At 33.1% G+C, this 18,813-nt stretch overlaps 1 protein-coding gene across 4 annotated transcripts; it reads left to right on the top strand.

Annotated features, from left to right (window-relative positions):
• Positions 1 to 2,612: 2,612 nt before the first annotated feature.
• On the top strand, positions 2,613 to 11,412 carry LOC18443346 (carotenoid 9,10(9',10')-cleavage dioxygenase). Of its 4 annotated transcripts, none has more exons than XM_088868471.1 (13): positions 2,613 to 2,761; positions 4,967 to 5,101; positions 5,282 to 5,384; positions 5,701 to 5,960; positions 6,063 to 6,242; positions 6,350 to 6,428; positions 6,662 to 6,743; positions 6,825 to 6,887; positions 6,985 to 7,123; positions 7,489 to 7,807; positions 7,897 to 7,961; positions 8,055 to 8,210; positions 10,927 to 11,412. In XM_088868471.1, exons 1-13 carry the CDS (start codon positions 2,615 to 2,617, stop codon positions 10,969 to 10,971), a joined length of 1,773 nt encoding a protein of 590 aa, XP_088724597.1. In that variant the 5' UTR covers positions 2,613 to 2,614; the 3' UTR covers positions 10,972 to 11,412. The 4 variants fall into 4 exon arrangements, with proteins under 4 accessions (XP_088724597.1, XP_088724598.1, XP_088724596.1 ...); XM_088868470.1 differs by lacking the exon at positions 10,927 to 11,412 and adding an exon at positions 9,117 to 9,372 and having other exon boundaries at positions 2,614 to 2,761; XM_020672977.2 differs by lacking the exons at positions 2,613 to 2,761; positions 10,927 to 11,412 and adding exons at positions 4,437 to 4,781; positions 9,117 to 9,372.
• The last annotated feature ends 7,401 nt before the right edge of the window (positions 11,413 to 18,813 follow it).

Below are 18,813 nucleotides of genomic sequence, written 5' to 3' on the forward strand. Positions count from 1 at the left end.
AGAACATAAAATATGTGGATACTTCTCTTGTAGCACATTTCAAACTCTCAGCAAAGTTATCTTTAATACAAATGCTGAAAGTGAATAGTATCATGTTTCCTAGTGTTGGGTGAGTGTGGTCATTAAAGGCCTTATGAGTACTTGTAATAAAACATTTTGATATAATGGAATATGAAGTCAATGGGAGTGTAGTCCCTCATAGACTATACTAAGCAAATAACATTTGCTGATACTGAACTGAGCTTTATGAACTAAGTCAGTTGGTTGGAAAAAACCTATGCTACCTGTACATAGAAAACTATCTGATAAGGGTTCTAATAAGTCATCTCTCTATGAGGTTGGAGTATGCTGGATGAGTGAGCCGAAGACTATGTGACCCTTGTGTGTGATGGTGGCCTTCAAAGACGGGGACCAAAGCTTCATTCAAGTAGCATCACACGGCATGCATATATGAAAGTCATTTCAGGAAAGCAAACCACTTTTTCAGGGTGAAGGTCATGTATGTGTGAGAGATACCCCAATATATCATAGGAGTTATGGTCACATCAGTTCTAGATGACATTCTAGGGGAGAACCTGAAATCCACAAATTGGGATTATGACCCATTGGCTCATCGGCCAGACTTTGGTGACCCACTGATGAGCCCATATATGGACTGTGGGTCATGGGAAATTCTGAGTCGATTTGATAAAGCAAGTGTGGTCCGTAGTCCACAGTTGAAGGTGGAGTGCCCCATTGTTTTATTGATTTAATTCCTAGACTATATGGAATATTTTTCCATCTAATGGATTTAATTATATATTTTTTATGGTATATATTATTTTAGGATTATTATTTGAATTTTTCTAGATCTCTGGATATTTTATTTATCAACTTTGGATTTATAAAATCAGATATATTGATTTTACATTGATTTAAATACTCAAATAAATTTTAAAATTCTTTTATTGAGTTTTAAAAATATTTGAAATTACATAAGGGCCCATTGTGCACATGGGCCCACCATGGCCTAAATGGTGGGGCCCATGAGATCCTCTCATGGGTGGCACGCCCCACCCATTTAGGGGCTTTCTATGTTTTGTGATAAGTGACTTTGGCTTGAAGGCCAAGTTGTTATGTGTTTTGGAAAGCTAATGGCTTAAGGAAGCTTTGAATGGATTTTTTGGAAAGCATGAGATGGCTTGTGCATTATTTTGATACGCACAATATTATATTTAAACTTATTTTATTTAATTTCTATTGATGCGAAAATGTTTTAGGAAAGGGGGGTCTATCTATAGAATTGAGGGCTCAAATCTCTCACCTCACAAGTCACCCAAGATCAATAATTCATGTTCAATCTCACAAGAAGAGGCAAGTCATGGAAAACCCTAATTATATTTTTGCACCATAAATAGATGACCACTTGCCCATAAAATCTCTACACCAAAATCTCTCTTCTCTCTTAATATTTCTCTCTCCTTGATAAATATAGGGGGCAAGCCCCAACCCTAGAAGTGCTCTCTCTCTCTCTCTCTAAACTATAGTAAGGGGCATGCCTCACCTCTTGAACTATCTCTCTCTCTAGGCTGACCTAAGGGGCACACCCCAACTAGATGGTGTTATCTATCTTCTCTCTAAATATTTCTCTCTCCTTGGTAAATATAAGGGGCATGCCCCAACCCTAGAAACGCTCTCTCTCTCTATTCTATAGTAAGGAGCACACCCAACCTAGATGGTGTTATCTCTCTCATCTTGCTTTGTTAAACCTAAGGGTTGGGTAGTAGTAAGTAGATGATATCTTACTTAAAATAGGTCTTGTGAGGCTTGTACCTAAGTTTTGTGATCAGAGGAGTTCATAGTTCTTTAAACTTAATTATAGTAGCAACCACCCACACAAATATTGATGTTCTTTTATAGGAGAGTCCTCTTGGATCTTTAAAGTTGCGACAGTGAAATCATTAATCGTCTTCTCCCATGAACATAGTTATAACAGTGACCATCCACACAAATATTGATGTTCTTCTATGTTGCTACTATGACTTTCCAACCTATTTACCTTGAGTGATGGTTATTTTGTATCTCCTTTTCTTTCGTTTTACATTGTCATGGATCTTCCGGTTGGGGTTTTGCAAAACAATGTAATGATCGATGAGCAACAAAGAAAATAATCACATGTGTGCTCAAATGTGTGCACGTGGACAAGTGTGAACGAATGAGCATATGTATGTATCTCGATCTACATGCAATATTTAGACACTATAATTATGTTTGTCTTTGTTTATTTTAACAGTTCCGCAAGGAAGGGATCTCCACCCGTGGTAAGAATGAAACTCAAAACACCAAACTGGTTGTGCACCACTCTACTACTTAACCTTGGTCCCCTCCTAAGAAAGGAAAGTAAGAATTTAACAAACCTTTCCAAATAAGATAAAAAATAATAATACGAGTTATGCCGTGGTTTAAAGTAACATACGGTGAAGTGCACACTTGTTTTTGTTTATGATTAATAATACACTAAATACGCTCCAAATAGGTAGGATCAATCTTTTCCATTAAAAATCATATCCAATAAAAAAAAAGAGAAAATTGAGGAAACCCACCCCTCGAGGGTATAAATAGATGTTATATATGGATGACTCTATGGTATGCAAGGGATAAGTTTGCGTGCTTCTTTCCAGAGATGGTGCTCAAAGCAAGTCTTACACGTGCCACCGGATCATTTCAAAAGCCTGGGATTCCTGTGGTCCATACCAAAGCATCTCTTCCCCTACCAATCATGGTAAATAATTTTTTTGAAGTCTCTCTCTCTGCCATACACATGCGGTGCAGTTTTAACCATAGCTATCCAGATTTGAGCACGGGTCCGATCAATCAGACTACCAACTGATATCTTGGCTAATATGGTACAAAATAAAAAATATTTGGTCAAAAACTGATCAAAACATTGTTTGATCGATAAACTGGTCAACTTTAGTATGATTAATTTTGGCCAATTCGACAGGCCTTGACTGGTTGAGAAGGTTGAGCAATTTATTTTTGTAAAAATATTGTTTTTAAGCAATTTTTCTGATCCGACCAAATCAACCAGACGTGATTCTCGTAACACTAGTTTTAATCGTGCAAAAGGATTTCACGTCATTATAAAAACATATTGTCCATTTACTCTCTTAGGCAAAAAATCGACTTAGGAGAACTTAAGGGACCCCAAACTTTGGGGATATAACACCGTAAACCTAGCAACTAACCTCAAACAAAACCAAAAAAAAAAAATTGCACACTCTGATAGATACTATGTGCCTAATATATGTATCATCGCAAGTTTGAGGGGAGACCATTCAACTTTTGGAGGGCAAGCTCTAGTGTTTAAGAACTCAAATTTTAATTTTTATTTTTTTGAAAATAAACATTTAGGAATTCTTAGATGAATTTAAAATTTTAAAATTAAAATAAAAGAAAATAGAGAAAAAAAATGAAAACGAACGAAAAAAAGAAAAATGTTCCTACTAGCTTTTTTTTCGCCCATGCGAGTGAGTATACATTGTGCTCCTCAGGTGCACGGTATTTGCTTTCTTTGACTGTTTTGTTGTCGCCTCACATTTACATACCAAAAAGAGAGATAAATGTGAGTCGTTTGCATTTGGGTGAGGTTTGTATTAGGTGAATTCCTAATATTATACAAGAAAGAGCGCAAATCTAATTTTTTCTGGAAGATATATTTCTGACATCAAACTTTACAATGACTTGAAAATAATGTTCAACTCTTATTATAGAATTTAAAATTGTAAAAAAATGCAGATCCAGCAGATCTATAAATATTTGAAAATCTTAAAACTAGATGGTCTAGAAATGCACTACTTTTAGAACTTAAAATTTTATCTTTTTATATCCATACATCTCGATGTCAAGATGATAAATTGAAGGTTTTCCAACATCTAAATGCTATTTTCTACTAGTTTTTTGAAGTGCAATTTACTTCTATAGTATAAGATGTTAGATTTGGTGGTATCCAAAATTACCTACATAAGAAAATCACATATTTTGTGGGATTGATTGAGATTGGTCCATATTATGTTGGATTGAGATAATATGATTTTATGTGGGCTTGATATTCCCAAATTATGTGGGATTGAGATATTTTCTTATTTTTCAAGTTTTATTTCTCATACTTTATTTGACAAGTATTATTAACCCATCGAGTTTAGAGCTTCCGCTTATAACAAGTGGTATTAGAGCCCTGGTTTGGGGTTTTCGGTATGGCAGTAAAGTTTTCAAATGCAAAGTTCGAGGTGAAGAAATTTGATTGAAACACTATTTTTCAGCAAGAATGATGAAGAAATTTATTTGGCAAAAGATGAATAATTTGTGAAACTATCCAATGTATATTGGTAAAGTGAGCAGGTGAATTTTTTATTTTTTATTTTTTTTTGGGTAATTCAGTTGGGATGACGAGTCCCTACCTGTTTTTTTAAATCATTAGTGTTTTTTAATACGTTAGATGATAATAGAAATCTAGACCTTAGCTTGGGTACCAGTGGTGCTACACCACGACCCCAACCTCAAGGTGGAGATTGTTGGATTTGGTGCTATCCAAAATCACCCACATAAAAAAATCTCATATTTTGTGGGATTGATTGAGATTGATGCATATTATGTGGGATTGAAAGTTTCGTTTGATCTCAAAGTTCTCTTCCTAGACAGTGGTCGAGTTATGAAATAGAGATGGGAAATCGCCAATGGTGTCGTTTGGGAGAACAGGTTTAAAAGAGTTTTCTGGACTTGGTTTTATCGATGTTAGAGAGGTAACTCCATTGGTATGGTAGATTTCAGTTTCCCATACCCATAGATATAGCCCTTATAGGGTGAACCACATAAATATTTGTGTTGTTGTTGTATGTGTTTCATATTTTATTTCTTACACTCTTTTTGCCAAATATTTACCGATCCAGTTTTAAGCTTCCTTATATAAACGTTTTCTCTTACATAGCCCTTCTACAAAGAATGGCCACAAGTTCCTCTAAAGGCTCAAGTTTCAAAAACCATCAAAAGAGTTACTACTTCCCTGTTGGATGTTTTAGTGGACACTTTGTTCCATTTCGAGGCACAACCCATGCTAGTCCAGGTAAATTTAATATATTTTCATTTTTCCAGTTTTAGTAGCAGGCCCATTATATTTTGAACCATATTAAATTAAGGAAACATACATCTCATATTGATTGTTTTCCTTAAAAATCTTGTGAATATACCTTTTTGTAGTGCAACAATAAATGAAATAATTTACTATATTTTGAACAAATTTCAGGGTAACTTTGCCCCTGTAGAAGAAATAGGGGAGGCAGTCAAAATTTCATGCATTGAAGGAGAGATTCCAATGGGCTTCCCTGAGGGGGTTTACATCAGAAATGGTACGTAGCAGTGGTTTAAAACAATGACTCGGTTCAGGTCTTGCCAAGGTCTTGAGCCTGAGTCAGGAAACTCGGACTCGGTCGAGTCCTACAAAAACAATACAAATATTGTAAACTGCTAGCTCTGTCAGTCCCGAGGTTTGGTTCCTGACTCAGGCAGCCTGCTCAGTAACTTGGATATATCCAAGTTGGTCTCGCCGAGTTCTGGTTCACTATTATGTGTTCATCATGCAGCTATAGTATTGAAGTTTTAGCAACTTGATTCCAATTCTGACATGGAGAATTTTGTTTTTGAATTGTGACGGGTTCACCATAGGTGGAAACTTTTTGTTTGGACAAAACACAGCAACTGTTTCAATCTTTGGGAGATCAAGTTTTGTTTGGGTCGAAGGTGAAGGAATGCTCCATGCCATGTACTTTAACAAGGACTACAAAGGAACCTGGTGCATCTCATACAAAAATAAATACGTCGAGTCGGATTCTTTTAAAATAGAGAAAGCAAGAAACAGGCCTACGTTTCTTCCAGCAACGCTAGGTTATTCTCCAGCAGTTTTAATGGGCGCACTTCTAAATCAGGCAAGCCAAATATTTCTTCTAGTGCAAAGATAAGAATAGAGATTCAATTTCCAGCACTGACATAAATCGATATACATTATCCTTTTTTCATTTTTCTGACAGATGAGATTTGGCATGATAAACAAAGACTTGACCAACACTAGTGTGTTTGAACATGGTGGAAGGGTTTTTGCAATTGCAGAGAATCACCTGCCCTACGAAATCGAGCTTTCAGACTTGAACACATTGAATACTTGGGACATTAATGGAGCATGGGATCGTCCTTTCACCAGTCATCCAAAGGTTTGTTTTTTATGGAATCTTAATTTGCCGAAGTTCTTGCTCAGGCAATGAACTCTAGTTAATGACTGTGATTATTATAATTCTTATTTGGAGTTTGTCGGTACCAGAGAGATCCACTAACAGGAGAAATGGTGATCATGGGTGTTGACGCAAAGAAGCCATATTATGTTATAGGTGTAATATCAGGTACCTTTTGAAATGTTAACTGTAGTAAACCTTTGGAAGGATCATGCTAAGATTTCATCACGCCTATCACATAAACTATAACTTCAATCAGTTATATTTCTTTCATGTCTTATGCTCTTGATTTCAACTAAGAATCCACAACCAAGTGCAACCATACTAATAAGTAATTCGTAATCAATACAAGTTTGTTTTGCCTTGGTTATCACCTCTTTCCTTTTCATCTTTGGGTCTAGCTGATGGAAAGAATCTGGTGCATAAAGCTGACCTGAAGTTCGAACGGAACTCGTTCCCCCATGAGCTTGGCATCACAAAGAAGTGAGTTCAAATCACATCATCTGTATTCTGCATCGTATTGCTTTTCAGATATTAATATGGCTTTTGTCATATGGTTTTCAGTTTCAATGTTATTATGGATTATCCATTCACCTTTGATAGAAGAAGACTCATTAATGGAGGGCCGTAAGTATTTCTTTAAAGCATTAATCATACAAAACCAATGAAACTGTTACAAAACCAATGAAACTTTGTATTATTCAACAGTATGCTTAAAATTCAGGTTTCTAAAGTTTGAGCATGATCAACCTGCGAGAATCGGAGTGATGCCAAGGTATGGGGATGCAGCATCCATTGCTTGGTTCGACGTACAAACACATTGCTCTTTTCATATCATAAACTCCTTTGAGGATGGAGATGAGGTGAGCTCCAAAGGATATATGGATGTCACAAATCAGGAAGTTCTGTTTCCAAACCTATGAAAACATTTGGTTACCCTCCATGACCATCTAAAAATTGGTGTTCCCTCACTTCAAGGAACCACTTTGAAGGGCGTGAGAGTCCCTAAGGGCTTCAAATCCGTCTCCTCTTAATAAGATTTGATTTTCAGCACCAGAAAACCTGTAGATCTCCATTACCACAGTTCTTGGGATGCATTAGATTTGGAGCATTTTGGAATGCCAAATCTTCCCTTCTTTCTTTTTTATTGAGACCATTTTTGGAATGGAGTTGATTGATTTAGCTTGTTGTAAGAGGATGAATATGACTTTTTTAGCATGAATTCTAGGTTGTCATAAGAGGTTGTCGTGCAAATGGAGCGGTTTTTCCTGGTCCAGATCTTGGTATCAACATACATGAATGGTATTCTAGAGCATTTTCACCTATCAGAAAAGATGCAGAAGGATTTGATCCTTCAATCGACAGTATATTACTGACACGTGCTTATGAATGGAGATTAAACATGAAAAATGGTTCAGTAACAGAGGGATATCTTACCTCACCTGAAGTCTCCATGGATTTTCCAGTGATCAATGACAATTTTGTGTGTACAAAGAATAAGTATGCATACACCCAAGTTGTGGACTCGGCAGAAAGTTCTAAAATCGGTAAGAAACACTTTGCATATCAATGAGTGTTATTAAGTATAGATTGCAGCAAATTTGTTCCTTTTTACCCATTTCATTTCTGCATTCAGGTCTTGCAAAATATAATATGTTCGCAAAGTTACATTTTGAAGAATTGGGGGCTAGCCATCTTCAGGTAGATCAGGCTCACCATGTAGGAGTCCTCTTATCCTTGTTTCACATGATGTTTTATCATAAAAATTAACATAATTTTTTAATGATTTTACAGAAAGGTGGGAAGAAAAGAATAAAAGTTGAATATCACAGGCTTGAGAAGAATGAATTCTGCGATGGAGTTGTATTTGTTGCAAGACCAGGAAGCACAGAGGAAGATGATGGTTGGATACTTTGTTTCATTCACAATGAGAACACTAATACTTCCCATGTAATTTGGTTCATATCTTTCTGTGCTTTTGTCCCCTCTCTTTTATTTTTCTGTGTTTGCTTTCTAGGTTGAAAGAATGGTCTTGGAAGGTTTGGCATGTCTCCTACACATGATCGGGTTGTATGCTCCTAACCAAAACAAGAACTGAACATCCAATAGGTGCAGTCGTTGCTTCAAAGCAAGGACTCCAATTGCGATTGCCAGGGCCTTAGCTCGAGTCAGAAACTTGACTCAGCTGAGTCTCAAGGAGACTCGGTTAAGTCTTTAAAAATATATATTTAAAATAAAATCATGGGAACCAACGAGACTTGGCTGGTTCCCATGGTTGTGGTTCGAGACTCAGCCTACCGAATCAGAGTAACTCGCGAGTTTAATTCAAACTCGTCAAGTTTTCAAATACTAGATGTCGTAGGAGGCGTGGCAATTAGGTCGGTCGACCCACTAACCCAACAGGTCTACCTGACACGGGTTTGGGTCTTGACCCAAACATTGAACCTGGTGGGTCGTGTCCAAGTCCAAATAACGTCAATTGGTCAACCCGACTTGGTTGGGCCTAGGTTTGGATAGATCCTAGACCGTACAAGTAGGGACAGGACTGGATCAATGTCTAGGTCTAGGTGCATCATGGACCTTATCGACCCTACTTGATATTTACCTATAACATTTTTTTGGGTGAAAAAATTCTACACAAAATTATTTCAATGTCATGAAGTACTTTATAATAAAATTTATTCCTTTCTCTTTCTGTTCTCTAGACCCAGACCAGATCCAATAACCTGGACCCAACATGGGTTCTATGTCCATCTCGGACCTAGTCAAGATGAGTCAGGGTCGGGGTGACCCAGGTCCAACCCGACCCATTAGGAGTCCTATGTAGGTAGCCCTGACCTTTTTCATGAAATGCAGGTACATATGATCGATGCTAAAAAATTTGAAGGAGCACCTGTTGCCAAAATAAAAATACCACATAGAGTGCCTTACGGTTTTCATGGCTCTTTCCTCAAAGAACCAAGAGCATCTAGTCAAATGCCATGCCTCCTCTAAAGAACCGAGCCAACTCTTTTATTTTCTCTTATTTCTTTTTTTTTTTCTTGTTTTAGGGGTAGTTCAGCTTTGGATGTATTATGATGTTCAAATACTTCAAGCATGGATTTCTTTTAAATGTGAGAGTATGGCTATATAATCAATCGAGCACGTATACTATGCTCTATCGGGATTATAGTTTATTTCCACTCTCTCTGCCAGACAATTTACTTGGGAGGATTTTTTCAATTTGAAATTTTGGTAATCACTTTAGAACACTAGATACTTATTCTCAAAAAAAAAGAATGAAATTTAAGTTTTCAACGCTTTGATTTCACCCTCTAAAAATTAAACAGTACATTATCCTTTTCAAATGCTTAGAGGATGCAATTAGAAGAAAAAAAGTTAGAGGTAAATCCATGTATTAAAGATGTTATGTCCTGAAAATTTTGGGGTCCTAAAACCAAGTGGGGTTTACCGAGGGAGTAAATGGACAATATATATTCGCAAGGGAGTAGAATATTTTTTGGATAATTAATTTAGTTCAAATTAAAATATTTTATGAGCTGCTAATTTCAATGATTGTCATTTTTAAAAAAGAAAAATTATCAAAATACCCATAGTAGATGCCCACTAACACTTTCTCCAAGTGCAACCATTCTAACTCATGCTTATGTGTTATTTGATGGGGTTTTGGAACTAAGTTAAAAGCCACGAGTCACATATTAAATAGTGTAATCTCTCATCGGTATTTGGATAAATTTCTCTTTAAAAAAATTGGCCTAGTGTAGGTTACGGCCGTTGTAGAAAAAAACGAAAGTTCATTCATAAACCAATTATTTTCTTAAGCCCGATGTAGCAACACATCCTGTACACAATCTAGAATACACTTACCATACACCATCCGTACTCACCAACTGATGGTGGAGATGTAATGCTACTTACTTCTATGTCAGACATATTTAGTCAGCCGATCGGCGACTTACATGCACTATCCATTGATAAGTATGGATGGTGGATGGCTGATCTATTCACCCCGCATTACACCCGTGGTGAGTATAATATGATCCCTTGCTTTGTAGGAAAAATAAGAGTATAATATGATCCCTTGCTTTGTAGGAAAAATAATAAAACCCCTTACAAAAGGGTCAAAACATCCCACTTACTACTGAAAAGTAATAAAACCACTTACTACTGAAAAATAATAAAACCCCTTACAAAAGGGTCAAAACATCCCACTTACTATTTGGGAGTATCCTTTTTAATTTCCATTGCAATCAAATACCTCCTTAAACAATATCTTAAAGTGGAAATTACTAAAAACACCCTAAATTGCATTTTCCAAACACTTTAACCCCACCCCAATTCTTCTCACTTCTTTTTGATAAAAACCATATTTTCTATCTAATACCCCCCAATTGAAAAAGGTATATTTTGTTTAATAAAAATACCCCTTCCCGTATCTTAAACGTACGACCAAATCCTTCGGACGAACCCCAATAAACCATTCACCGGACTAAGATTCTAAACTACCGGAGTGCTTATTAGACAACAATATGCCTAATCGAATATCTAAAACATCAGACTGAACTCACTCTAGTAGTAATGTTACCGGAGTTATATTGCAAATCATCAGTCTGCACATTAAGCAAATTGCCAAACCGCTCAAAGACATGATCGGACTGACCTCCAGGAGCGTAATTGCCGGATTGAAGCTCCAAAACTCCGAACTATTTGACATGGCCATATTCAACTATGTCGGACAACTTCAGTGTATTCGTCGGAGTGCCTATGTTTCTAGGAAGTACATCGCCGGGGTGATGCGGTGAATCGTCGGACTGCAAAATTTCCAGGGAGGAAACTGCCGGTTCGATGATCTTCACATGCCGGAGCGCTCTTCACAAGTGCCGAAGTTGTTATTTAACGGTGAACTACCCACCAGAGCGAGTTCGCTAAATGCCGGAGTGCATTCGAATGGTGCCAAAGTGCCTATTTTACAGTCAACTATTCGCCGAAGCGAGTTCATCAATTGCCGGAGTGAATTCTAAAGATGCCAGAGCACATTTTACAGGTGCCGGACTGCTAGTTAACAGTGAACTATTTTCCAGAGTGCATTCCATACGTACCGGAGTGTAAAATTGGTAGGTTAAAAGAGATGGCAAACTTGTCTTTTTTTCAATTTTTTTGAGATTGGGGGTATTAGTTATAAAAGTTAAATTTTGAGAAATTTTAATGAAGAAAAATTAAGGTGGGAGTAAAGTGTTTAGAAAGTACAATTTTGAGGTGTTTATAGTAATTTTCCCTAACTTAAAAATACTCGATTGTGCGTGTAGGATTAAAAACCTAAACAAGTAGAGGTATAATCACTTAATCCATCTAAGAAGCCCTAATAAAATGCCAAAAGTATCCTGTATTTGTTTAAAGTAAGTCAAATTATTGAAATGCCTTTTATTGTTTAGGGTTATTAACCATGAAAAATCGCAATTTGGGTTTTTTTAGATATCTTTGAGGAGGTGCCTAAGTAATAATGGTGACAATAGGTTGGGCTTGGGCCGTGTCAACCTAGCCGAGGTTGACCTCGGTCTTTATAGGAGCCTAATAGATTCAAGATGAGGAAGAGAAAGGAATTAAAACATAGGGCCGACCCAATCCAACCATGTTCTAGCCCTACCTCGGCCCGAGCAAAAACTGAAAAAATGCGCAGAGAAAATTGATTTCCTGCTCTCTCTCTCTCTCTCTCTCCCAATTCAAAAAAGCTTAGCAGTTTTTGCTCAACCAACTCAAGAAATTTAGAGAAAGAGTTTTGATTTTTTTATTTTATATATTTTTTTAATTGGTGTTATTTGAGTTTTTGTTTGTTTAGGGTTATTTTTGTATTTCTTTGTTGTAGTGATTTTAGGGAGGTTCGCTTTTTTTAAAGAAAAATAAATCTTAAGCTTGGTATAAGTTATTTATTTTAAGAAGCCTATCTATTGTATGGATTAATATGGAATAGATTAAGATCTTTATCAAGTGCGTTGCAAATCCTAAAGATAATAAATGTTCCTTGGAAAAAAGAAGTTTTTTTTTTTCTCTGGGTAGTGGAATGTTATATTTTGGAAAGTTTAAAGAAGTTTGAGTACTTGTGTTTTATAATATAATAAATATGTATATTAGATGATAGAAATATATATTTATAATATAAATAGATAATATAATCTTTGATATTTATATTATATATGTAATATAACATACAATACAATATAAATATACACATTATATTATATTATATTATATATATATATATATATATATATATATATATAGTATACAACACAAATTACATTAATAAAATAAATATATATATAATATATAATTAATGTGATATAATATAAAATAATATTTTATTATACTATATGCAATATAATATAATAAATATGTATATTATATATAATACAGAATATATTAATATAATGTAATATAATATTTTATTATATTATATATATATATATATATATATATATATATTAATAGTATATATTCTGATATATAATGTAGAATTTTTGGAAGAAGAACTATAGCGAGGCTGTGGTGCAGTCAAAGTAAAATTGTCTTCCTCGTGCCTTTGTGGGATCAACCCTGACAAGAGGAACTGGAAAAGATATAAATATATAATATATATAATGTAATATAATATAATACTAGTTGAATTATGTGCGTTGCACATAAAAATGAAATAAATGGTCACATAAATAATTGCATAAATATGCAATGGAAAAAATTAATTTTCAAGATTTTGAAGTGAGTATAGATCTGCTTGATTTACATTATTTTTGGATTCAATAAATATGGTGCAAAGAAACAGTCAGCAATCCAGCCGAGTCAAGAACTTCACACAATGAAGTTTCTCTCCACTCTCCAAAAAGCCTCTAACCATATTTAGTAGTTCCCCACCAATCAAATACCAGAATTCTCAATAATAAAAAAAAATACAGAACTGAAAGACTAATATAATTAAGGTACAACAATTATTAGAATGTATGAGATCTCATATCAATAACCATGAAAAAAATACACTTTGAATTCAAGGTACGAAGGCCATACAAAACATGCGTTTATGTAGCCCAAAGAAAGTCGCTATGCGTCATCCCAAAGGGAAAGTGAGCATTAATCGAACTATACTAGAACCAGTGACAAAACAATTTATAATTATGTCCCTAGCATAGACTTCAAGTTACTCTAGATCATCTACCAATGGGATTTCTCTTAAAAATTGCTTCATTAATTAAATTTAAAAGCCTTAAAAATTCATAACTTGGACATTTAAAATTGATTTTACAATCTAAAATTATAATTAGAAAGGAAAGCATAAAGACATGGGAAAAGAAAATTTGACTGGACAATATTTCTTAATAAATTTGAAAATCCAAAATAAAAAATCTATTAATTAGTCATGATTTATTTCGAAAGCATAAATTTTGCATTAAAAAATCATAAATGACTGAAGATAAAAAAAATTGACTTTGTTTTTTGTATTTAGCATAATTGGTTTCAAACAATAAAAATTGTAATCTAAAATTAATCAGAAATATTTTTGAAGCACAACAATTCATAAATTAGAAATTAAGAATATAAAAAAAAGTTGGTATGTTAGTTTGATCAATTTATATGTTCTCAGTAAAAAATGAAAATTGTCATAAACAATTTTTGAAAACATGAAAACATAGAAGTAGACTTTTTCTTTATTAATTGTCAAAGTTTTAATTTTCATTTAGCTATTTATTTCCTAAAATCTCTGACTCAATTTCTGTCCATCAATTCCCCACTAAAATCTCTAAAGATTTCCATTTATTCCCCACTAAAAATTTCCAAAGATAAACATGTTTCAGTTTTTTAGGAAGTCAGTCATCTTCCTAGATAAAATCCTCCCTCTATAGACATATCTATCTCTACACGCATTTTTTTTAGGAAGTGTTTCAGCCTCACGTGATTAACAAATACTACTTGTAATATTGTAATTTCATTTCCCATTTGCCTAAACAGACATCATTATTTTTATTTTTAGGAAGTGTTTTCCCTCTATAGACATCTCTATCCCTTATTATTTTTAGGAAGTGTATACTACTTCTAATCTTGTAATTTTATTTCTTATTTTCCTAAATAAACATCTCTATCTCTACCCACATTATTTTTAGGAAATATTACCTCTATAGACATCTCTAATCTCTATACACATTATATTTGGTAAGTGTTTCAGCCTTACGTGATTAACAATGCTACTTCTAATATTGTAATCATCTACCCACTAAAATCTCTAAAGATTTTCAAAGATATATATGTTTCAATTTTTTAGGAAGTCTCTTCCAAGGTCCATCTCTCTCTGCTCGACGCATTATTTTTAGGAAGTGATTATCTCCAAAAATTTATTTTAATAGTGTAATATAGATATTTCTAAAATTAATTGCATACTCTATCTCTCTCCACTCTTAAAGATGAAAATGTGTCCCGCAATCTCTATAGAATTAGGGCCTTTCTAATTTTTGCGACATGTGTCTACCCTAACTTTGGCTTAATAATATAGTCTTTCTACTTCACACTCTATTGTGTCTACCCTAACTCTGGCTTAATAATGTAGTCTCTCTACTTCACACTCTATATATTTCTCTCTAAATAGATTATTTTTAGGAACTAATTATCTCTAAAAATCTTTAGACATCTCTATCTCTATCTATTATTGTTTTTTTGACAAATATTTATACTTTTTATTAATAATACATCATTAAAAATAACAAGGAAACCCATTATTGTTTTTTTCGACAAATATTTTTACTTTTTATTAATAATACATCATTAAAAATAACAAAGGAAGATAAGGAGACACCACCCTTAGCTAAAACATCAGCCATACTATTAGCTTGATCTCCATGCATTATTGTTAGGGAGTGTTTCAGCCTCACGTGATTAACAATACTACTTAATCATCTGCCCGCTATAAATCTCTAAAAAATTTCAAAGGTATATATGTTTCAATTTTTTAGGTAGTCTATTCCTAGATGAGGTCCATCTTTCTCGTCCATTTTTCACTCCACGTCTCTATTTCACTCTCTATGCATTTCTCTCTACGTACATTAGTTTTAGGAAGTGACTATCTCTAAAATTATTTTAATAATGTAATATAGATACTTCTAAAATTAAGTGCATACTCTATCTCTTTTTCTTTAAAGATGAGAATGTGTCTTACCATCTCTATAAGAGACCCTTCTTATTTTAGCTTCTCCTATGGGAATGTGTCCTACAATCTTTATAAGGAATTCTTCTTATTTTCACTTCTCATACTAAATATGGGAATGTGTTCTACAATCTCTATAAAGGTGTCTTCTTATTTTCGCTTCCCCTATTAAAGATGGGAATGTGTCCTACATGCCCTATAAGAGTTTTTTTTGACAACATGTGTACACTCCTTAATTCTGGTTTAATAATGTAATATGGATACTTGAATATAGAGTAAACCTTCCAATAGCTGGTCAGCTATAATGAATAGTAATATAGGTGGAATCCAAGCCGTCAGATCTTCATCATGTGGTTTAGAATGCATATCACTATATGAATTTTCATTTTTTCTATAAATCTAATTAAGATGAAATTTTGGGTGTATATATCTAACCCTATTGTGCATCATATAAAAATATAAAAAAATTATTTTTGATAATTTAAAATTAACAGTGATTTCGCCTACCCTTATCACCATCCAAACTTCATCGCACGGTCACAGTTGTTCAGTAGAATTTTATTTTTCATTTTTTTTACTAATCGGAATGATTTGAAATTTGGAGCGTGTGTACATATTAGTGATGTGTACCTAATAAAAATGTGACCAAAATAATTTGTAAAATATAAATTGTTCAAAATACCCCCATAAATTTTGGGAGGTATTTTGATCAATTTATATTTCGTGAATTATTTTTTCTATATTTTTATTAGATGTACATACACTCTAAATTTCAAGTAATTTGAATTTGTAAAATAAAAATAAAAATTAAAACAGTACTAGATAACTATGACCGTGCGATGAAGTTTGGATGGTGATGAGGGTAGGCGAAATCACTGTTCCTTTTCGCCTATATATATATATATATATATATATATATATATATATATATATATATATATATATATATATATATATATATATATATATATATATATATATATATATATATATATATATATATATATATATATATATATATATATAATATGAAAAAAACTAACAATAGCTAGACAACTATAATGAATAATAATATAAGTAGAATCCCAACTATCATATCTTCTTCATGTGGTTCCTAATGTATATCACTATACAAATTTTAATATTTTTTTTAGAAATTGGGTCATAAAGAAATTTTAAACGTGTGTACTAAAAAATAGGGTGCACAATTAAAAATATATAAAAAAAGTATTTCCCAAAATATAAAATGATTGAAATACCCCTAAAAAATAACGGGGGTAATTTGGTCATTTTAAATTATTGAAAATAATTTTTTTATATTTTTATATGGTGCACAATAACATTAATTATATACACCCAAAATTTCATCTTAATCAGATTTATAGTAAAAAATTAAAATTTAAATGGTAATATATATTTTGAACCACTTGATAAAGATCTGACGGCTGGGATTCCACCTATATTACTATTCATTATAGTTATCCAAGGTTTACTATGGGAGTGGATTCTGTACGCCCACTCGCAGACCGCTATAGTAATTGCCAATGGTCCAGATTGAATCTGGGCCGATCTGACGATCACGACCTCATTTTGTATTTTAATTTTATTTTTATAAAAGTTTAAATCACTTGAAATTTTAGGTGTGTGTTTGTCTCGTCAACGCTCACTTAATAAAAATATAAAAAATAATAATTTGCAAAAATAATTGACCAAAATACAGCCAAAACTTTTCAAGGGTATTTTGGTCAATTTATTTCATGTAAAATGGTTTTTTGATATTTTCCGTATATTCGTCTATTTTTTAAAAATACACGCGTAAAATCTCAAGTTATGTAGATTTGAAAAAATTAAAATTAAAATTCAAACACTATTAGACATCCGTGATCGTCAGATCAACCCAGATTCAATCTGGGCTGTCAGCGTTTACTGTAACAGTACGCCCATGGGCATACATAATTTTTTTCATATATATATATATATATATATATATATATATATATATATATATATATATATATATATATATATATATATATATATATATATGGCGCACTTGGCATACGGATGCATCCGTAGCTATAGAGGTAAGGTGCAGCTTCAAATTTTATCATGGTATGTAATTTTGATGTAAAATGTTATTAGGATTATCTCAAAATCTATTTTTATGTCTAATTATAAAATTTTAAATTTCAAAAATGGTTAAAATCAAGTAGATCTGTAAATATATGAAAATCTTAAAAATTGACGGTGCAGATAATATGTTGTAAAATGCACTATTTTTTAGACTTAAAATCTTTTTATTTTTCATGGTCATACATCCAATATCGAGATGATCAATCAAAGGGTTTTTCAACATTAAAACTACCATTTCCGATGGATTTTGAGATGTATCCGTAGTTCTACATTATAAGGTTACATCCTTATATAAACTTTTTCCATATATATATAAATATAAAATAAATATATATATATATATATATATATATATATATATATATATATGAAAAGGTTTCTATACTTCCCCAACAACATAGAAGATCTATGCTTCTCCTACCATCCAGCCGTCCAATTTTGATCAAGAGAGCCACTAACCATTTGATCTTAGATCCGACGTATCAAAGTATTTTATTTTTAGTTTTTTTATACAAATTGTATAAATATGAAATTTTGTACGTCCCATCTTCTGATTGAGGTACACCTATAAAAAATATTATAAATAATCTATCGATAGAATACAATGACGAAAATACCCCTTAAATTTTTCAGAGGCATTTTGGTCATTTTATTTTATAGTAACTATTTTTATATTTTTTGCTAGTGCGAATTTAATAGAAGATTGGACATCCAAAATTTGATGTCAAAATAGTTTATAGAAAAAAAAATTAAAAATAAAATAATATAGAGACATGACATTGTGATTGGGACAATCTTAACCTTCTATTCAGAATGGACAGTTCGATAAGGAGAAGTATATAAGCTTTATGTTGTAGAAAAAACATAAAAAGTTTGTCTATATCTATTTGTTTGTTTATTTATTTATTTATAAAAATGAGAAACGCAAGCTCACATACGGATTTCATGTAAGCCAAACGGCCTCAATTTCTCATCTTAATCCTATGGCCCTCTTTCCTATTCTCTTTCTCTCTCCCGTTTTACTCTGAGACATTCCTGACAGGGTACATCTCTCTCTCCCCTCATTTCTAAAAACAGAAACCTCATACCATTTGTTTAGTTGTTTTGTACTCTGCAAACCATTACTTTTTACAAATAAAAACATGCAAATCAGGAAAAGAAAAGCCCTTATACCTTCGAATATGATCCCATGAAAAGGGTAGAGAGAGAGAGCGATGACAGCATGGCAGGGAGAGTGGT

The sequence above is a fragment of the Amborella trichopoda genome, chromosome 5 (genome assembly GCF_054954075.1).
Source record: "Amborella trichopoda isolate Santa Cruz 75 chromosome 5, AtrichopodaSantaCruz75HAP2 v2.0, whole genome shotgun sequence".
NCBI classification, from domain to species: domain Eukaryota; kingdom Viridiplantae; phylum Streptophyta; class Magnoliopsida; order Amborellales; family Amborellaceae; genus Amborella; species Amborella trichopoda.